General features: G+C 47.2%; 1 protein-coding gene across 7 annotated transcripts in view; it reads left to right on the top strand.

Moving 5' to 3' along the window:
- Positions 1–22,500, top strand: part of CACNA2D3 (calcium voltage-gated channel auxiliary subunit alpha2delta 3) — a 699,185-nt gene that overhangs the window by 327,703 nt on the left and 348,982 nt on the right. For all 7 annotated transcript variants that reach the window (XM_073230729.1, XM_073230727.1, XM_073230728.1 and 4 more), the window contains exons 7-9: positions 4,077–4,137; positions 4,231–4,381; positions 14,917–14,991. In XM_073230729.1, the coding sequence (XP_073086830.1) occupies positions 4,077–4,137; positions 4,231–4,381; positions 14,917–14,991 (287 nt within the window). The remainder of the gene's footprint in view (positions 1–4,076; positions 4,138–4,230; positions 4,382–14,916; positions 14,992–22,500) is intronic.

A 22,500-nucleotide genomic window follows, 5' to 3' on the forward strand; every position in this document is an offset into this window, starting at 1 on the left:
TGTTTGTCAGTTTGCCTATCATGCCCTTGGAGCAGGTGTTCCTTCTGGGCCTTTCCCAGGCCTCTGCTTTACAATAGGAATGTAATTCTGGCTTTGGTTTGAATTTTAATTAAAAAGGGAAGTTTTAATTTTGCTCACAAGTTGTGAAAATAGGACTCGGGGCTGCAATTGTACCAACATCACAGCTGCAGAAATTAACAAGCCCAACCTAAAAGGAGGGAAAAACACCCTGCATAATCTTGCGACAATTAAGTAGAGTCTTTTATGTTTTCATTAAGTAAGACTAGGCACCTGATGTCTTCCCACTTTGAGGCACAGAGACTGCCAGCCTCTGCCCGGAGGAGCTGATTGCCCTGCACACAGCATCTGTCCCTGGAGATGAGCCCGCGTTGTCAGATTAGTCAACATTTCCTGAGAGCTGTGTTCAGCAGGGCATGTATAGATCCTCCTGGAGCTCACGGAAATGTAAACAATAAGCATGCTATTAAAGATAACACTATAATAAACAGTGGTCTGTTAAAGTTCCAGCGTCACCAAATTGCAATCTGCTTTGAGACACTCAAGAGAGAGTAAATTTAAGGCAGATGTCGCTGAAAATAGAGCATGGTAGGGCACTGAGCCACTGAGGACGCCATAAGCCATCTCACCATCTTGCCGCGTGGCATTTGGGTGAAGGTGGAGCAGGTAAGAAGCAGCTGCTGATCATGTGTTGTCTCTATCAGCAAGTCCTCAAACTGTGGTCATAGGAAATTTTAAACAAAGGCGTATTACTCATCTCAGGCTGCTATAAGAAGATACCACAGGTGGTGGTTTAAACAGCAGACGTTTATTTCTCATAGTCCTGGAGGCTGGAAGTCCCAGATCAAGGTGGCGGCCGTTAAGAACGGTCTTGTGGACCTGCCGCACCGCCATCCCCCTGTGTCCTCATGTGGTAGAGAGAGGAAGCTCTGCTGTGTCTGTTATTCCTCGAAGGGCACTAATCCCACGTGGGCACTCCACCCTCATCATCTCATCTAAACCTAATTCCTCCCAAAGGCCCCACCTCTTAAAACCATCTCATAGGGGTTAGGGCTGCAGCCTGTGAATTCTGGGGGGATGCAAACATTTGGCCCATAATGTAAGAGAATCCCCATAAAGGGTTTATATGGTAGGGGACACTAGTTTACATACGAGGTTTGGAAAATTAGTCGCAGCAGTTAACTCGGAAATACATTTCTTTTATGACATTTGAAGCAGAATTTTGACTTTGTAAAAAATTTCTATATCTTTCCTATGTTACTAAGGCATGGGTCACAGCCCTGCAGAGGGGCTTCACTGCCCTGATAAATGTCACGTGGTCACCCAGGGCTTGGTTCTGGACAGAGGGTGCACCTCTCGTCTCCTTTTCTCAAGGATGTTTTTCTTCCCAGGATGTTTAGGGTGGCAGGATAGGATGAGCCGGTGGTGGGTGCCCATGCCCCTCAGCAGGGGGATAGCTCTGCTTTCTTGCCCGAGTGTATCCGGAGTTCACACTCATTCCAGGCATGAGTGGGGCTCCTGGCCTCCGGTGTGGATATTCTCTGCGTGGGGCCACACCAGCATTCCGTGGTCCCTTGAACTTGACATGCTCTTCCCAGCCTCAGGACCTTTGCAGGTGTTGTTCACTCTGCTGGGTATTCTTCGCTCTGTGGCCACCCCTCACTTTTGTCTTAACAAGTCCTCCCCGTATGTAGTGGGTTAAAGCGTGTCCGCCACCAAATTCCTGTCTACCTGGAGCCTCAGAATGAGACCTCACTGGGAAATAGCATCTTTGCAAATGGAGTTAAGTTAAATTGGGGTGAGATAATGCTGGGTAAGGGTGGACCCTAAATCCAGTAGTCCTGGTGTCCTTGAGAGAGGTGAGGACACACAGCACAGAGGAAGGTGGCCACGTGGAGACAGGAAGAGATTGGAGTTATGTGGCTCCAGGCCAAGGGGCCCCAGGAGTGGCTGGAGCTGCCAGAAGCTCAGAGAGGCCAGGAAGGGCCCCTCCCTGGAGCCGCAGAGGGAGCAGGGCCCTGCCAGCACCTGGAGTTTGGGCATCTGTCATCCAGAAGTGGAGGGAACACCTGGTTTGTGAGCCGTTGTTTCAGCAGCCCTAGAAAATGCCTCTACCACCATTCTGCTCGTGCCTGCAAGGAGATGCCTTCTGCAAGCAGGGACTGGAATTGCCTTTTGCATACCATGGCCACAGGCATTTCTCCTTCAGCCTGTCTGCTTGGGGTCAGCTTCCCCGCTGTGCTGGCCAGAAGGCTTTCCGAGGGCAAGCAGGGGCCACTCCATCTCTGCCAGTCCCTGCCGTGTGTCTACCGGCTGGCAGACAATTCTGCTCAGTATGCAGAAGGCTCTGCATCATCCCATTGGGTTGACTTTCCCTGTGGAATTGCATCCTTTGCAGGTTTTCCCAGCACACGAATTTCATGTCAACTTTTCAAACAGCTGTGCCTGGGAAGAGTTCAAGCCCGTTTGCAGGGAAATGGTCTCAATCCAGCAGGAGAACAGCGAGTGTTGTTAATTCCTTCCCCCTGGCCCCTGGCCTAGATGGAGGACTGTAGAAGGGAACTGCACACTTTCTCCTCTGGATGGAGGGGCAGTGATGGGCCGCAGTGTGACAGGGAGCAGGGCTGGGCGGGGTGCTCAGCTAGGGCCGGGGTCGAAGAACACCCACCACAGTTCAGTTCAAGCAACCTCCACGGAACATTGGTCACAGGTCAACACACAAAATCACATCGTCTTTATTAGGATTCAAACCAGTTCCTTGTGGAATTACAGATCAGAACGTTACCCAGCCTCCCCTGGTTAGAGTGTCATCATGTGTCAAGACTGTGCCGTCCCAGCTGCATTTGGCCTCATGCAAAGCAGTGTGTCAGATGTTTTTAAAATAGAGCACATTCTTGCCCTCAGTGTACAGTATCACGTCAGTTTTATTTTATCTTCATTACCTAATGAACTCCAATTGGCAGTGGCTTCTCATACCTCTGATTTCTGGTTTGTTGCAGGGAGCTCTTTAAATTAAGCCCATTTGCAGGCCGGAATGTAGGGGCAAGGAGGATGGAACAGAATGACTCTCTGGGTGCACGCTGCCATCTCACAGTTTTCTGCATCATAATTTGGGGAGGTTATCTTAAGCACATGCCTGTTATTAGCCCAGTGTGGTCCAAAAAGCTGGCCATTATTAATTGTGAAGGAGAAACTCAGTGTTATGCTCTTAGTCAGATTTTCTCCTATGAAAATAAGATTTGTTATCATCTTCTTAACTCCAGAATGTTTCTGTTTCAAATCCTCCATCCCTGAGCAGCACTAATAGTTGAAAACAATGATTTTCTATCTTATTCTTAGGCAGTAAATATTTTTGTTTTCAAGTGAAATTTTATTCTTAAAAATGAAGTTGTAGCAAGACAATGTCAAGCATTAGCACATCCCGGTCAGGCTGCAAACCACGCAAGTGAGGATGTGGGGTCCCTTCTTACATGTGGGCAAGACTCTCCAGGCTTCAAAGCCTGAAATTCAAACTTTATTATACAGTGTAATTGGGGCCTTTTATTCCATCTCAGTGTGGAAGGCCAGGCCAAAATTCCTGATTTTAAAAGCTGGGTATATGTGGATGTGGAGGTGTATCCAAAGCTTTCTACCTGGCATGCTATCTGGACTGTACCTTAGCGAGGTTCAGGGATGGAGCCTGCCCCTACCCGAGATCTATGAACGATGCCTCCAGGTCCAGCAACTTGCTGGCCAGTTAGAAATGGCCTTGGCCCACTTTATCGTTAGCCATGGGAAGGGGCTGGAGTCGTGTCCTTTTTTGATGGACAGCACGTTGCTAGAGATGTCATCACTCCCCAGCAGGTCATGGCGCAACTAAGCCAAGGTCATGTTCGCCATAGCGTGACGGCCCTGAAGTGCCACCCCAGCTGATCATGGAGCTGTGATGAGCTCCAGGGATGGTCTTTGCATGTGATTTTTCACCCTGTGCATTCAGTCAGCGATGCAGAGCAGCCTTGAAATGCTGTGAATCACTATGTGAAGTTTCTGGGTTTCTTACAACTCCACCTCTCTTCTAGGGATTAAATGGGAGCCAGATGAGAACGGAGTCATCGCCTTCGACTGTAGGAACCGAAAATGGTAGGAAAGAGTCAAACCTCTGAGCTGTTTTTTAAAGAGAAAACTTGCAGAGAGGTTTGGGGTTCATTTCCACTTAATTTTCCGCCGACCTAGGTACATCCAGGCGGCGACTTCTCCGAAAGATGTGGTCATATTGGTTGACGTCAGTGGCAGCATGAAGGGGCTCCGTCTGACTATCGCGAAGCAGACAGTCTCATCTATTCTGGATACGCTGGGGGACGACGACTTCTTCAACATCATTGCTGTGAGTGCAGCTGTTTGATGCTTTCTTTGCTTTGTGGGTTCATTTGTTCTCAGCAGCAGCCGGGTAGCGTTCTTACTGCCTTTGTGTACACAGCACTGGCCGCCCCAGGATGGGGACCGGGGAGTCCCATGTGAGACCAGAGTCAGGACATCAGAGGGGCTCTCCGAGGCTGCGAAAGCGGTGCCGCCCATTCCTCTCCTCGCCCAGCAGGCAGGCACTGTCCTCTGCAAGAGTAGCCCCAGATTTGGTCCTTCCGGGGAGCCAGCCTTCCCAGATCCTGGGGCAATTCGACCCAGCAAGGGTTCCCTTAAATGGCTAGATTTCCTCGCGGGGAATTTAACCTGACACTGGATCACTCTGATGACAACGATAGGAACTGTAACCATGACGCCGAAACAAGCGAAGTGTGGAGAGCGGTTTAAGACTCGCAGAACACTTCAGCTCAGCTTCAGAAACAAAAGTGGCATAGGTTAAGTGCCTACTATGTGCCATTTGCTCACTCTTCAGGTGCGCGTTGTTCGTTCCTTTCCCCGACTCTAGGTGGTAGGGGGTGGTTTTGGCTTTTTCTCGGATGAAGCTGCTGAGGTCAAAATTGTGACCTTCCTAAGGTCACCCAGGCCAAGCCCAGGCAGGGTACGCTGCCTAGAAAGGGGCACTGCTGCAGGCATTCACTGCCACTTCTTTTCCTCTTCTGCCCAGGTCTCTGATACAGTTCTCAGCCCCTTATGCCCCTCCCACTCTTTTCCCAAAGGTCGTAGAAACAGTGGGCCCGTTTCTCTCCCTTGAGTATGTACCCAGGTGCTCGTACGTGGTGGTCCCAGGCTTGGCCACATCCCCTCGGTCAGGGACAGGTGGGGTTGCAGCAGAGGCAGCCTGGTGAGGGGCACAAAGTGTGAGCTCTGGAGCCGGGACTGCTCTGAATCCTGGATCTGCCAGTGGAGCATCTTGGGGTAAAACACTCAGATCTGAGCATTAGCCACTAGCTGTGAAGTGGGTGCAGTCCCCTCACCTACCAGAGTGCTGCCAGGATGACTGAGCCAGGGCGCAGGGGGCTGTGGTCAGTGATGGGAGGTGAAGGGAGGGGTGCTACGTGCAGAGCAGCGTGGATGCACTCCAGGAACATGGTCACTGTGGGCCACTTGGCTTCCAGGGTCCGGGGCAGTGTGTCATCATGCCACCCTACTTCTGGGCGGCCTTCTGCAAGGGCACAACACCCACTTCTGTTTGCTTGGCAGGGGCACAGGTGTTTAAAGGGGACTGGGCTTGCAGAGTTGTTTGAATTAGTGTCCCGCCTGTGGGCTTCTGAAGAGACTTAGCAAGAAGCACAAGTGGGGGGCACCCTGACTTACAGGTTCAGATTTAGAAGCCCAAGAGACGAAGAGGGAAGGAAGGAGAATGATAAATTCCACGGGAGCAGGAGTTCATCTTGTTCTCTCACTGAGCTGTTTCCTTGTCTAGGACAGTGCCCAGCAGTATCTGTTCCAATATCCGCCGACAGGCTGATGGCAGCAGCTGCCTTCCACAGAGCACCCACTGTGTGCAAGCCCCCTGCTAAGTGCCCATGTGGACTGTCTTACTGGATTTTCCTCAGCTCTGTGCCAGTGCTTGGGGACCAAGAGGTAGAAGCCACTAGCAGTGGGGACTCAAACTGTGCAGGTTTCCCTCACCCTGCTTCCTGCTGGCGTAGAAAACGTGGGGCGTAGAAAACCCTCAGGCACTTACTGTGAATCTGCCTGGCCCTGGGGTACCGGGCTTTCCAAGGAGACCTTCACACACAACCCTGGTTTCCATATCAGGAAAAGTTACTGTAGTTACCGGTCTCATTGTGAATATGCAGAAATGGCCTGATCCCCGCATATCCTGAAGCATGTACAGATAAGAAGCAGCTAATTTGGAACTATCTTTCTTATTAATCTTTTATTACGCATTGCAGCAGAAATTTGCATAATAAGGAGAGCTAACTAATTACATGGTGCATCCTTTATCAGTCAGGATTTATTGTTCTGTTAACAAAACCAATCGATTGAAATAATCTCTGTAAGTTCATTAAGACATACAAACAGTGTCAACTCTGTAATGAAGAGAGGCTGATTAAGATAATTAAAGTAGACATGCCAGTTACTATAGAACAGTTAAGGAAAAAATTATTATTTTTTTACCTAAAATTGTCCCCTTCTTTAAAGAAATCCATCAACCCTCACTGTACATCTGTTTGTTAGTTTTAATATAAACGATCAGCTTCAAGACTTTTTACATAATTATTTCGACAACTAGAATGATACTCTGAACTTTTTTACTGGAAGCCTCTACAGTCAAATCATGAACTCTGTCCCCTCAGGGGTAAGGGAATGGGGCAAATATGTTAGTGAATTTATACTAAAAGCCCGAGATCATAAAAGGAACCACTAATTTTTTTGTGTTTATGAACACACATAATTTTCTACAAAAATAGAGTCAAATTTTACAAAATACTCAGCACGTTTCTTCTCTACTTGTGTTGTAATTGGCGTGTTTGAAGAGCAGGGCACCCCATCACCTAGAGCTGGCGTGAATTTTTCAGCCAGTGCCCCTTGGCTGGATGATACGCTGTTAGCCATCTCCGTTCAAGCGCTCCGCAGTGGATTTGCGTGTATGTTTGCAGGGTTGAGGGCTTCCATGGAGTGCAATCTGGAAGTGAAATTCCTGCCCCAAAGAGGGTATGCATGGGTAGGTCTTATCAGAATGTCCACTAAGTGGGGCATGATGTTTACCTGCTTAGAAACCGTGTTAGTCAGCTCCATCGGCTGTAATAAAATACAACTAAACTACAAATGCTGTAATAAAATAGACTGGGGGGGCTTAAGCAGCAGAAGTGTATTTTCTCACAGTTCTAGAGGCTGGAAAGTCCAAGATCAAGGTCAGGCGGGATTTGGTTTCTGATGGAGCCTCCTTCCTGGCTTGGAGAGAGCCACCTTCTCGCCGTGTGCTCATAGGCCTTTCTTAAGTGCTTGTGGAGAAAGAACAAACTTCCTCCTGTCTCCTCTTAAGTGCGTACCAGTCTGTCATGGGGGGCCCACCCCCTCATGACTTTAACCCTATCACCCCCAAAGCCCCACCTCGTAATACCATGACACTGGGGGTTAGGACTTCCACATAGGGATTTAGTGGGGGGCACAAATGTCCGATCCACAGTAGCAACATGCAGAGGGTCCTAAACAGTAGATTTGTAATTGGCAAATCTTCATCTGCATGTGCTTGATTTATCCCCCAAGGCTCAGTGTGTCACTAGTTTTGCCGAATTGCGCTGCGGTTTTCCTTTCTCCATCACTTTCTCCTGTTTCCACACTGGCGAAATGGCTCTAGTATTCTGGTGTAGGTGTCTCTTCAGTCTGCTTAGAATGGCCCTCCATCTAGCGGAGGACGCCCCCCGCCAGCTCCTGGCAGTGCAGGGAGATGGGAGAGGGGAAACTCCTCCCAGAATGCCCTGCAAATCTGTTTGAGTGCATCGTTCTTGTCGGCCGAATCCCATCCACGAGATGGGACATTACCATTCCACCCTTCATTACTCTGTCAGCCTTCTCTTACTTGCTGGGTAGACGTTTTAGGAGGCATTGCAGTGTTTTAAAGAGAGAGTAAAGAATACAATCTTTATTTGCAGTGTTGGAAACCCTCATGCATTATAGATGTTTGTACAAATCTAATTCATCATTGCTTTCGATTTTTCAAATCAAATCATTTGATTTTCAGTGCCATAAGGGGGCAAGGAGAACAGAGGCATAAATGGTGGGAAAGGCATCCCCTCCTTGGCCATTCCAGTCATTTTTGTATGCTTGCATGTTTGTTTGAAGATCATCCCTTAGCACATCTTGTGTATTATCTGAAAACCTTCCAATCCAGGTCTTTCCAGGGAATAAACATGGAAAGATGATGCTCAAAGTCGTTTCAGCTTTCATGGGCAGGGGATTGAAAAATCTATCGAAGACTGATGAACTAAGTGATTGAATTATAAAAAATACTTGAAATATGAGAGTAATTTTGAGCAGTCGAAGTTAAAATTTAAGGTCAAACCACTGGTGCATGAAGAGAGGTGTCACTGACAGGAGAATAGGTGTATTTTTCTGATTCATTTTGAAGTCAGACTCCAAACCATGCATTAAATTAACAACATTATCATAAAAATGAGGGTGCTAATTCTGTCTGAGGCTGAAATTTGAAAAATCATTTTACAGAAGCCTAAGCCATGCATTAAATGAACACGGTATATTATCTGGGCCGATAGTGTTAAATCAATTGAAAATGCCTCCTGCAGCCCAGTGTTTGTACAGAGCTGAATAGGGGAGAGCATCATTTGTTAGTTCCACCCAGAACTTTCTGGCGCCCTGGTTATAATTTGCAGAATTTTCTTTAGAACCATTCCTCCAGTGTTTGGCCTGCTGTGGATTTTGCTTTTTAAAGTAATCGATTCCGCATTAAAAGTATGAGGATGGCTCATTTGTTCTGTACTACTAATTGCGTCCAGTCGTGTTTCAAATTACATAAGAGGCTTTTGTAATGGGAAAGAATCCCTGTGTTGGTGAAAATGCTGTGGGTTCGGCTGCTTCATTACGTAATCCCTCCACATTTTCATTCTGAAAGTTACTTAATCAAAAGTGCACCAACACAACTATAAAACTATTGAATGGATTTCCAGCGATCCTGTCAGTTTCTTGCATTGTCTCAGCATGCCAGCATTTTAGTTGCATGGGGCTTTGAGGGAATTTAGGATTCTATAAAAGGTACCACTTATTTCCTCTGCTTTTTGTTTATCTGTTTTTTAAGGAGGTAGAGATTCACGTCTTGTTTGTTTTTTATTTGTTTTGTCTTTCTGTCCACTTTTCTCCCCCAATCTTTCTTCCTCTCCCTTTCTGTCAGTAATTTTCTCTGTGATTCTGCCTTTTTGTTTCTTTGTTCTGGTTATTTATTAATTCGACAAATACTATTGATTATGAAGAGGACAGTAGCGGGGCTGCCCTTGTGGACCTGGATGCTTTGTGGGTGTGAGCGCTGGGTGCGGGGCACCTGGGAAGGAAGCAGGACGGGGACAGTGAGGCCCTGGAGAGGCACGCAGGGTCCTGGGAGAGCCGCCTGGGGGATCGGCGGTGGCTTCGTGAGGAAGTGCTGAGCGGAGGCGGGCTCTGGGCAGGCACCCACAGGGGGAAGGCAGGAGGCAGGGGATCAACAGGCGGGGAGGAAAGTGCTGTGTGCAGGGGGGCTGGCTCTCCCTGCCCCCAGGAAGCACAGGCCTGGTGGCCTGAGTAGCAGGAGTTCCGTGTCTGCAGTCTGGGGAGAGGTGGGTGTCGGGGGGCCTGGTGGGGGTCGTGAGGAAGGAAAGGAGGACTGGACGGAGAGGCCAGATCACACATCTCTGGGAGGCACCGGGCCTCATGGAGATGATGGCAGAGATGGAAGGAGTCCCTGCTGTAGGGGGGCGAGCAGAGACGGGCCCCAGAGGCGCCTCCTCAGTCAGGGACCCCCATCCTCGCTTCCAGGCAACTCGTGACCTGCTGTCAGGTCTGGAGGCCCCATGGCTTTCGTCCATCATGCCCAGCTTCCAGCATTAAGCAGAGTTCAGGGTCCTCAGTGTCATCCAGAACCAGTGGGCTGTTCCCCAAGCTCTGGTCTCTGGGCTGCGAGTCGCCTGAGCCACCGTGTGACATGGTTCTGCGCCGCCCGTTCATCCTGGTGGGCGAGTCCAGCCCTGGCCATTCATTCCATGAAACTTAAAACTTGCCTTTCCTGTTTTAGATCCTCATTGAAATTCCTGCTGAGGATTTCCTGTGTCTTTAAAACAGGAGATGGAGGGCATGCTTACAGGGGTTGGGCAAAAAGGAGGGCAGAGGCAGGTGGCCGTGTGGCACTTTCTGTCTAGCACTGAGTCCGGGGTCCGCATGTGGGAAGTTGGGGCGGTGCCTGGGAGGAGCCAGCAGAGGGACCCCCTCTAACCTGAAAAAGACCTGGCTTGTTTTTGATGTTGGATGGACCAGTGCAGCATCCCAGAAAAACATTTTCTATCAGGAAAAGGAAAAGCAGACATCATCTTCAGACATAATAGGCATTTTCTTTTAGTAATAAAAGTAAGAAAAAGTGGTTCATGCAAAAGGAAGATCATGTGCAAATGTAGCCAGTATTTATGTCCCTGGCACATAGCAGGTGCTTCCTTAATATGCAGAGAGCAGAGGGAACATGGCTCTGTGGGGGGACCTCCTGGAGGGGACGTGGCAAGAAAGCTGGCTGGCTGCACTCTCGGCTCCCAGTTTGCCAAAACCCTGAAACCTGAGAGGTGCAGAGTGACACAGAGCAGACCATGGGTGGCCACACTCAGTGGTGGCTTCCGTCCTGCGCTTTCAGAGCCATGGGGGCCGCCTGGCGCAGCTCTTCTTTCCAACCGATGTGGTCGGTCCTTTCCGGAGAGCACGGGTCCCAGGGCGGGTCGCCACTGTGCCCCCTCCTGCGGAGCAAGCACTCCCCGTGGAGGCGCATCTACCGAGCCCACTGCACACTCACGTGCTGTGTTTCTTTTGGGTGCGGGCACACCCAGAGGCACACTTTCCTTTTCTTCCATGCCAATTTCGGTGTTGACTCTTTACCGAATTATCTCATCCCACCTGCACAGGGAGCTTGTGAGCAGGGTGCCGTTCAGCCTCCATGTCCCTGGCACACAGGCTGAGGTTCCAAGAGCCCAGGCACCATGGCCAAGGTCACCAGCTGCATTTGACAGGAGGGGAAGTGGGGAAGGAGACGCAGAGGGATGCAGGCCCATCTCAGGGCAACCGCAGAGGACTTCACGGGGTGGACATGCTGGCACATCTCCCCACCACGCAGTTGGTGGGCTGGTTGGACCCTCTCCAGGGCTGTCAGGGCCCTCTCCTGTGCTGCTAAGAGCCTTTCCCCGTTCCCCAGAAGTGTGCAGGCAGGATAAGCCATGACAGCGGGGAGGGGCATGGCTGAGTGCCTCTCTAGGGTTCAGTCCTGGTGTGGGGGGCAAAAGCAAATGGCAGAAGGCAATTCCACGTGGCCAGTGACAATGTGCATTGCAGGCTTCCCTTCCTCAGACTGTGGGTATCTGATTGTGTAAGCAGGGATGGGTGAAGGAGAGCTGTTCATAAGGCCATCGTATTTTAGGGCTGGAGGTCCCCTGATCTTCGGTAGTTATTATGGCCATCCCACATCACTGTTTTGTGAAGTGGTAACCTAGGGAACATCCGTTAAAATATGAAACTGAAAGATTTCCAAATGGAGAGCTGCTGGAAGCCAGGAGGCAGTTCCCCATGGGGGGCGCCCTTGGGGTCCCCCTCAGGAAGAGTGCAGGGCCGCGTGGTGAGCGGCACAGCCGGTGGGCTTCCTGGGTCCAGCGGCTCAGCGTGCAGCGCTCCCTCACCCAGACAGCTGAGCGCAGCTCCCTTCGGTCGGACCGACCTGATCGCTCAGCATAGCTCCTTCCCGATTTAGTCAAGGGCACTCAGTCAGCTTCAAGCTCGGATGATCCCACTAACAAGCTGGCAGGGGGCCAGAGGGGCAGATTCCTCCCCTGTGGCCATGGCTCACACAGTGCTGCCATGCACGGTTTTGATTACTGCACATGTTCCTCCTGATGAGGGCAAGAGCATCTTGGTGGTGTTTCCTTGTACACCCCCTCTGTGGCCCCCAGCATGTACACACCTTGACATTAGCAAAGCAGTTTCAGGTCTAATGCCTCACTGCACCCTCACCGGGGGCTCTGCAGGGTAAACAGAGGAATTAGCACCTTCTTATGCATACGAGTCTGGGATCTAAGAGGGTTAGTGATTTCCCCTAGTGAGTACACGGCAGAGGCAGGACCCGAACACAGGGTTCTGCCTCCCACCTCAGACTGTACAACCCCAGGAATTAACTGGGAACGCGTTAAGGTAGAGTGTAAATGAGGTCTTAAAGTTCATCTAGGAAAATGGAGTTGGGAAGTTAGGGGCTGTAAATTGCAGAAAAACTCAGTAAGGATAGATTGCTTCAGCCTATATGCATCTCCATATCTCGTGGAAGGAGCCTGGGGGAGGGCAGCTGCAGTTTGATACAGCTGTGCAACAGTAGTGCCATCAAGGGACCCATACTAGATCCAGGGTGCTCTGTTTTCCTTGAGCCTTGCTCTCCCTTCTCAATCTTATAACCTCATGGTTGCAAAGTGGCTGCCACAGCTCCACAAGGCATCCCAAGTTGAAAAGAAGGCAGTGGGTATAGTATAGAAGTTTTCCTTTAATAGCAAAAAAAAAAAAAAAAAATTATTGAAACTGCCCAGAAAACTACCCTCTGGCTGAGAATAAGTCACCTGACCAGCCTTGCTGCAAGACAGGCCACAACAGTATGTCCAGCAAAAGAGAATAGGATAGCTGTGGCTAGCTAAGATTGATCATGGCACAGGCTCTAGAAATGGTCATATCATCAACCTGAACCAAAACAGTCAACAAGACAGGTACGGGGGAGGGGAATGGCTATTTTTATTATTATTATTTTTTTCCTGGCAATATCCAGTGTCAGGCCAGTCTGGGCTGAGAACTTGGTAGAAGTTCTCCTTCAGGTTGGTCTGTGCCATTGCTTTCTGAGATGACATTCCACTTTTGGACTAGAAGTCACACTCCCATTTTTCAGTGGCTGATTTTAGAGCTGCATAAATGTGTTGTTTTCCTCCATGCCTCATCAGAGGAGATCTAAGCTCTAAGGCCATTGAGCTATAATTTTTCAAATGCTTTTGTTTGACTGAGAACAAAGATTAAATAGGGAGAAAGCATCAGAGTGGTGGGTAACCCTGAGGCTTGGGAGAAGAGGAGAGATTGGGGGGCATTGAGGTCCTGCTCAATGGCCCTGAGGTCAGACGGCCTGGGTTTAGATCTGGATGGCACCCTGATGTACTTCCTCCCTAGTGACTTTGGGCAAGTCAGTCATCCTTGCTCTGCCTCAGTTTCCCCATGTAAAGTGCTTACCAAATGAGGTCAGGGTGTTGGAGGCAGTCTCACCTGGGTTTGGATGAAGTAAGTGCTCAGTACTGGGGAGCGGCTGGTATCAGCATCACCGCTCCTGCCAGCTTAGGAAACATGGATGCCAAACCTCTCGCACCTCTGTCGGTGCTGTGGCGGCTGCTGGGCAGCCCTCCTGCCTGGCCCTGCAGAGTCCAGAGCTGCGGTCCCAGCGCGTGTCCATCTCACTCGCTCCCCTGCTCCCAGCCCTCCCTGGTCCCCACTGCCCGCAGGCTCAGAGTCCAGACCCCTTAGCCAGACTTCACTCAAAAGCAGGGCCCGGGAGACATGGTTTTCTCATTTCCTCTGGAGCTCTGGCCTGGGCCTCTGGTCCCTGGAGGGGAAATGCCATGGCACTCTCATTGAACAAAGTGTTCTGTGTTGACTGCTGTGGGCCTAGCCCTGTGCTTGCCACAGGGGACGCACTGAGGAACCAGACACAGCCCTCATGATGTGGCCCCACCTCACGGTAAAGGATCCAGGCACCAGGCAGTTGGCATTTGGGTGCATACAGGACAGCAGTCTCCTTAGCACCAGGGGCTGCTTTCCAGAGGAGGAAGGGGTGAGCTGACCCCCAGGGTGGCTGGGGTCAGCAGGGAGATGCTGGAACCGGGGCTCCAGGTAGGGGTCGTGTGGTGCCAGGCTTGACGGAAATGATGGGACATCTTAGAGGACAGGCAGGGAGTTAGGGCTGGCTGGTGCTAAGCTTAGGGGAGGGCTAATGAGTGAAGATTCTGGAAAGGCCACAGGCCCTGGGCCCAGAGCCCTGCCAAGCCCTGGAGGGTCCATCTGCGGAGCAAAGTGGGTGTGACTGGGGTTGATCAGAGGCTGCATGACTAGCTCTGTGTTTTGGGAGAGCCAGGCTAGCTATGCTACAGGACGTGGTGAGAGGGATGGAGATGAGCGCATTTAAGTTCCGCTTCCTAGCTATGAACTTTGGTCAAAAACAAAGGACATATCCTTGGGCATTCTGGATCAGAAGTGATGGGAAGGCCAGCATTGCCCTCTCTGGAAGGTGGTGGTGCTGTGCGCGAGCAGTGTGCCGACCCACACCCACGTGGCCTCCCGGGGTGGCTGGGGAACAGCAGTGCCTCTCCTTTTCTCCATCCTGTCCTTGCTCACCTGTGACCCACATGTGGCTCCACGAAGCCAAAGACAGGAGCTGGAGCTCCATCTGCCAGGTCTGGGAGGCTGCGTAGATCCTACCTGGACCATGTGCCGTCAGCCATGCCCCGGTAGCCCCTGGGTCTGGAGCCACCTCTGAAGGATTAGCAGGTAACTGTGTATTCTGCGAAGACCGCCATATACCAACATGTGCTCTACACGTTTCCTCCTCAAATAAGAAAAGAATGGTCTGTCTCTGGCCCTCAGCGCGGTGTTCAGTAGGACACCCACTGAGGAAGCCACCTTAGGGAATGAGTTGGGCCTGTGGTCCTGCTGCTGTTCTGTTTACGGGTGTATGTGTCCTTAAACACTGGGTAGCCTGCAAACGCGTAATCAGTATTTCCTCTTGGCTGTCTCTTCCATCTGCAGTACAATGAGGAGCTTCACTACGTGGAACCTTGCCTGAACGGAACGCTGGTGCAGGCCGACAGGACAAACAAGGAGGTAGGGCTGCCGCTGGGCAGGAACACCTGGGGCCCCCGCCCACCCCCGCCTTACAGTGATCACCTGCAGGAACTCTGTCCTGGTTCATAGAAACTCACCAAATGTCCTGCTCTTTCCCTGAGGGCTGTGGGACCCCAGTGTGTAAGCGTTCCTGCCTTCCTTTCTCTCTTGCTCTGTGCCCATCCTACCTATGCTTGGCACCTGTGTTGATGCCACTGACAGAATATGGTTCTTGCTGAGGTTCCAAAGAAAACAGAACCCCTTTGTTATATAGCTCTTATTGCACCTGATGCAATCAATTGAAAAATTACTGGGGTAGGTAGTCTCCCACACTGGAAGGTAAGTTTTGTTAGGACAGGGAAAATGTCTGCTAAATGCTGTATTCTTGATGTTCTGAGCATTGCCTGCTGCATAAATATTGTGGCACAAAAGGAAGATATATTAAAGAAGGGTGTGAAGAAATGGGACAGAAATTTCCCTTCCAGTTGGAACATTCTAGGAAAATTCCCAAAAAGGATTTCTGTAAAGCAAATCTGTTTCCCTTTGGCCGCCTTTAAATTTGTCAGTGTAGCCACCGTGCTACCACCCTGACAAGGCCAGGTGACAGTTCAGGTTGAAGGTGTAGTTGTGGCTACAACAGGGTCACACCTCCTGGGACCCCTGGCTGCCGTCACTCATGTCACTTTGCGGTACCTGCTGTGCAGGGCTGCTCCTCCCCTGGGTAGCAGCCCCCGCCAAGGTGGCTGAGGGCAATGGCCAAGGGTGTCCGTGAGGCCTATGCTGTGTCTGGGCTGGGAGAAGCCCTGGCTGGGTGGGAGGCATGGCTTTGCTGTGGCTGTAGACACAGGTGGTAGAAGCACGTGGTTGGGCATGTCTGAGAAGTGGACAGTAGAAGATTGGGAGAAGGGCATCCTAGGTGGAACACAGGGTGAGACGGAATAATTAGAGCAGCGTTAATATCCAACCTTCAATGTGAGGGGGAAGAAACACCATAATAAGCTCTGTGTTTTGAGGGAGAAACAAGGACATGGTAGTTCAGAGAAAAAGCATATTTGGGGAATGTTTCTTCATGGTCATTTTTTAGGCTAAGAGAGGAAAGAATGATATAAACGTACAGCTAAATTTCTCCAGCAAACTTCCCCTTGTTTGGCCATTGCCTGGGTCTGAATTCCATGCCCTTCTCAATATTGTAGCATTGAAATATCTTCCAGAGCCTCAAACGGGTGTCCAGTGATGGTGCGTGCAGCATTAAATAGAAAAGATGCTTTCAGGGCTCAGGGCCTTCCTTCAGGTGTCCTCCCAGACGGACAAGGGGCGGTGTGATACTTGGAGATACAAAGTCTTATGAATGGGACACTTGTTAGAGAAAGTGGGCTAAGGATTTGTTTAAAATCGCCTCTGAATTTGTGGGTATTGAAGAGCTGGAGTAACTTTGAGTATGAAAATGAGTCTCTAGACCTCTGATTCTGCCACTACAGAGTGGTCACATTCCAATCAGATCTTCCCCTTATAACTGAAAAGCCCTGGGCATAACCCAACAAGTACAGGAAAATGCTGCAAGGTGGAAAGAAGATGAATTACCTAGACTTAAGGATGTGGAGGTGAGTTTCTTAGGTTTCCGTACAGATTCCCCTATGTCCTGAATAGAGTATTCTAGAAGCTTCCCACCTGGACCAACAACAGGCACAGACCAGCCCCCTAAGGAAAAGTTCCAATGAAAACCTCTATCCACACCACCAGGAAGGGGCAGCCTAATAGCAGAAAACCTTTGTGACAATACCTGTCATACTCCAGCCAAACACCAAGGGAACAACCACAGACCTATGTTTCAGTGGAGCTGGGCAGGAAGGTGAATGTCTACTCCAGGCACACCTACTTGGTCTTTGTGTAGACAGACTGACAGTTAAGACAAAAAGATCATATAGGATTCAGAGTCTCATATGATCCAAAGTGCACAGAATGCAATAAAAATTCCTTGTCACCCTCACAAGCCAGGAAAATCACAACGTGAATGAGAAAAGACAATCGACAGAAGCCAATACTGACATGAATCAGATGTTGAAATTATAAAATTGCTTCAACAAGTGATTACCAGTTCTCTTGAAACAAAGAAGAAATAGAAAATCTCAGCGAGGAAATTGGAGTTATAAATGGAAGAGCCAAATGGAAGTTATAGAACTTTAAAACACAGTCACCAAAATAAAAGGCTGCTTGGATCAGCTCCCTAGTATAGTGGAGATGATGACAGAATCAGTGAATTTCTGGACAGATCAATAGAAATTGGGTAATTTCTATTGATATGTCTGCATAGGGATATGCAGGACAATAACAAAAGAGCTAACATTCATATTATGAGTCCAGGAGAGGAGAGAGAGGTACTGGACAGCTATTTGAAGATACATTGTCTGAAAACTTCCCCACATTAATGAAAGGCTGAGCATACATATTCAAGAGGCTGAGCAATTCCAAATAGGATAAACCTAACGAAATCCATAGCAGGATACATCATAATTGAAATAATTAGACAAGGAAAAAAACCTTGATAGCACCAGAGAAAAAGGACTCACTACTTAGATGACTAATTTGAATGACAGCAGATTTCCTGTATGAAATCATGGACACCAGAAGGAAGTGGCACAGCCTTTTTCAAGTACTGAGAGAAAAGGAATGTCAATCCAGGATTCTATATTCAATGAAAATGTCCTACATGAGTGAAGGGGAAATAAGGACATTCTCAAGTCAAAAAAACTACAAGAACTTGTTGCCAGCAAGCTTACCCTTAAAGAATGGCTGGAGAGATTCTCTAAACATGAAGTAGCAGAAAGAGGTCTGAAACTTCAGAAAGGAAACTAGTGGAATGAATAAAAAATAGAGGTAAGTATAACAGAGTATCCTAATTTTAAGAGATCATTACATTTCAATGAATTTGAATACAAATATGCCCAACCAATTTTTGACAAAGGTACAAAAGCAATTCAATGGAGGAAGGAGATACAGCCTTTTTAATAAATGGTGCTGGGGCAATTGAACATCCATGAGCAAAAACAGAAAAAAGAAAAAAAAAACTTAACCTTGATGCAAACCTTATAACTTAACATTTAACTCACATGGATCAAAATCTTAAATGTAAAATGTGCAGCTATGACACCCTCTGAAGAAAAAAAAAGTAGGAGAAAATCTTCAGACTCAGGGGCTAGAGAAAGCATTCTTAGGCTTGACACCAAAGGTACACTCCATAAAAGAAAAATTTGATAAAATGGATCTCATTACAATTAGGAAAAAAGAACTTTTGCTATGTGAAAGACCCTGAAGATACGTGCATTTCCCAAGCTGGAGACTGGGAAAAGATAGTTGCACACCATATATATAAAGAATGAGAATATGGAAAATATATAAATACAAAAATAACAAAACTCAACAGTAAAAATGAATAACCCAATTAGAAAATGGGCAGAAGACAAGAGACATTTTTACCAGAGGATATACAGTTGGCAAGTTAAGTACCTGAAAAGATATTCAACTTTGTTAACAAGGGAAATGCAAATTGAAGCTCCGATGAGATATCACTACACACCTATCAGGAAGGATAGAATTAAAAAATTTAAGAGAACAAAATAATAATAAACACCGAATGCTGGTGAGGATGTGGAGAAACTAGATCACCCGTACCATACATTGTTGATGGGGATGTAAAATGATACACTCTGGAAAGCATTTGGCAGTTTCTTCTACAACTAAACATGCAATTATGATATGACCCAGCAATGGCACTCTTGGGTATTCATCTCAGAAAAGTGGAAACTTATGTCCACACAAAACCCTGTACACAAATGTTCATAGCAGCTTTATTCATAATAGCCAAATACCGGGAGCCACCTGAATATCCTTCAGTAGGTGAATTGCTAAACAATCTGTGATATAGCCACACCATGGAATAATACTTAGCAATACAAAAGAATGATTGAGATATACAATTACTTGGATGAATCTTTGAATCTTCGAGGAATTATCCTGAGTGAAAAAAGCCAAGCCCAATCAATATAATACATACTGCATGATTCCATTCATATAACATTTTTAATGTGTTTTAAATTGAAATATAGTTTATTTACAGTATTTTTGGTTTCAGATGAACAACTTAGTGATTCACCCATTATATATATTATAAATGTTCACCATGATAAGTGTAGTTACCATCTGTCACTATACAAAGATATTACAATATTACGAGCTCCAATCCCTACACTGGTCTATGATCCCTGTGCCTAAATTATTTTATAATTTTCAGTTTGTACCTCTTATCCCCTTCACCTATTTCACCCATCCTCCCAACCCTTATGGCAACCAACCATCCATCCTCTGTGTTTGTGTGTTTTTATTTTGCTTATTTGTCTTGTTTTTCAGATTCCACAGATAAGTGAAACCATATGTATTCTTCTTTCTCTAACTGACTTATTCCACTTAGCATAATACCCTCTAGGTCCATCTGTTGTTGAAGATGGAAACATTTCTTTCTTTTTTATGGCTGAATAATATTACATTGTATATATGTTCCACATCTTCTTGACCCATTCATCTATTGATGGGCACCTCGGCTGTTTCCGTATCTTGGCTATTGTAAGTAATGCTGCAGTGAACATAGTGGTTGTATCAATGTGCATTTCCTCTAACAGGATCAGAGGGGTCCCTTCGTCTACATTCTCGGCAACACTTGTTATTTCTTGTCTTGTTGATACTAGCCATTCTGACTGGTGTGAGGTGATCTCTCACTGGGGTTTTCATTTGCACTTCTCTGATGATTAGTGATGTGGAGCATCTTCTCATGTGTCTGTTGTCCATCTGTATGTCTTCTTTGGAAAAATGTCTATTCAGGTCCTCTGCCCAATTTTTAATCAGATTATTTGTGTTTTTGGTGTTGAGTTGTATGGGTTCTTTTTATATTTTGGATACTAGTCCCTTATCAAATATATTGTTTGCAAATATATTCTCCCATATGGTAGGTTACCTTTTCATTTTGTTAATAGTTTCCTTTGCTGTGCAGAAGCTTTTTAGTTTGATGTAGTCCCACTTGTTTATTTGTGGTTTTGTTTCTCTTCCCTGGGAGGGACATATCCAGAAAAAGATTTCTAATACTGATATTCAAGAGTTTACTGCCAATTTTTTCTCTAGGAGTTTTATGGTTTTAGGTCTTTAATACATTTTGAGTTTATTTTTGTGTTTCATTCTTTTACACATACTTGTCCAGTTTTCCCAACACCGTTTATTCAAGAGGCTGTCTTTTCCCCACTGAATTATCTTGCTTCTTTTGACGTATATTAATTGATCATATAAGCATGGGTTTATTTGCTGGGGTTTCTTTTCTGTTCCATTGGTCTATGTACTCATTCTTGTGCCAGTACCATACTGTTTGATTACTGTAGCTTTGTAGTATAGTTTGAAATCAGGGGCAATAATTCCTCTAGCTTTGTTCTTTCTAAATACTTCTTGGATTGGTCAGGGTTTTTTGTGATTCCATACAAATTTTAGGATTATTTGCTGTCTAGATAAATGGAAAATGCCATGGGTATTTTGATAGGGGTGCACTGAATCTGTAGATAGCTTTGGACAGTCATTCATGTCACATTCCTGAAATGACAAAAATTATAGAAATAGAGAACAGATTAGTGTTGGCCAGGGGATAGGACTGGAAGTGGGGAAAGATAAGTGTTTATAAAGGGCAGCATGAGGGATCCTTGCAGTGGTGGAATGTTCTGTATCTTGATGGCACTGACGTCAGTATCCTGGGTGTGATATTGTACTATATAGTTTTGCAATCTGTCATTAGAGAAGACTATGTAAAGGGTATATGGTATCTCTGTATGATTTCTGAAAACTGCATGTGGACCTATAATTACCTCAAAGTAAAAGTTTAATTAAAAAATAGTCTGAAGAATATGAAGGAACTTAAAACGGGGCTTTATCAAATTAATGTATATAGTTGAACAATGTGTGTTAGGATATTTTAGTTACCTAAAAAATTAATACTGATTGTAGTTCTAGTGGTAAAAGATTTCCATGTTCTTACCTTATGGGCCTTTTTATTTGGAGAAAATCTCAGATGACAAAACATTTATTTTTCTTCAGAATTTTGAGTCTTTTGTTTTTTAAAGGTGAGCTCCTTTGACCAATTTGAACTGATTTCCATCTTTACCATCTAATTGATGGTAGGCTATGTAGCTTCAGGACTCACTCAGTGGTGTATGACAAAGACTAACGAATTCATAAAAATCAAAATGGGAGTTTACACAAGCTTACCTAACTGCAAATTCTTGGTATGGAAAAGCATACACCCAAGGCCTTGCATATGATGTCAGGAGCTGTCCCCCTTCTGCCCAGCTGCCTCTCCTATGTGCCTTCAGTGGACTCTGATGGGTTCTGCTGGGTCAAACCCCCATTCTGGGTCCATGATCGCATCTCCAGTGAGAAGAGCAGCCCAGCCAGAAGCCTTGTCCAGGTGTCTGTAACTGACTGGGAGGCAGGTCTGTGTTGGACAGTCCTGTTTGGTTTTCGAGAAGCAAAAGACTCTGTGCTCCCAGGCTGGTACCTATGAAGTGGACGCCTGTAGGAGCATGAATGGATGGATGGATGATGGATGGATGATGGATGGATGATGGATGGATGGATGGATGGATGATGGATGGATGATGGATGGATGGATGATGGATGGATGATGGATGGATGATGGATGATGGATGGATGGATGGATGGATGGATGATGGATGGATGGATGATGGATGATGGACGGATGGATGGATGATGGATGGATGATGGATGGATGGATGGATGGATGGATGGATGGATGATGGATGATGGATGGATGGATGATGATGGATGGGATGGATGATGGATGATGGATGGATGGATGGGATGATGGATAGATGGATGGATGATGGATGGATGGATGGATGGATGATGGATGGATGGATGGATGGATGGATGATGGATGGATGATGGATGATGGATGGATGATGGATGGATGGATGATGGATGGATGGATGGATGGATGGATGGATGGATGATGGATGTATGATGGATGGATGGATGTATGGATGGATGATCGATGGATGGATGATGGATGGATGCATGGATGGATGGATGGATGATGCATGGATGCATGATGAATGGATGATGGATGGATGGATGATGGATGGATGATGGATGGATGGATGATGGATGGATGGATGATGGATGGATGATGGATGGATGGATGGATGGATGATGGATGGATGGATGGATGGATGATGGATGGATGGATGGATGGATGGATGGATGGATGGATGATGGATGGATGGATGGATGGATGGATGGATGATGGATGGATGGATGGATGGATGGATGGATGGATGATGGATGATGGATGGATGGATGGATGGATGGATGATGGATGGATGGATGATGGATGGATGGGTGATGGATGGATGGATGGATGATGGATGGATGGATGGATGATGGATGGATGGATGGATGATG

The sequence above is a fragment of the Manis javanica genome, chromosome 3 (genome assembly GCF_040802235.1).
Source record: "Manis javanica isolate MJ-LG chromosome 3, MJ_LKY, whole genome shotgun sequence".
Lineage (NCBI taxonomy): Eukaryota > Metazoa > Chordata > Mammalia > Pholidota > Manidae > Manis > Manis javanica.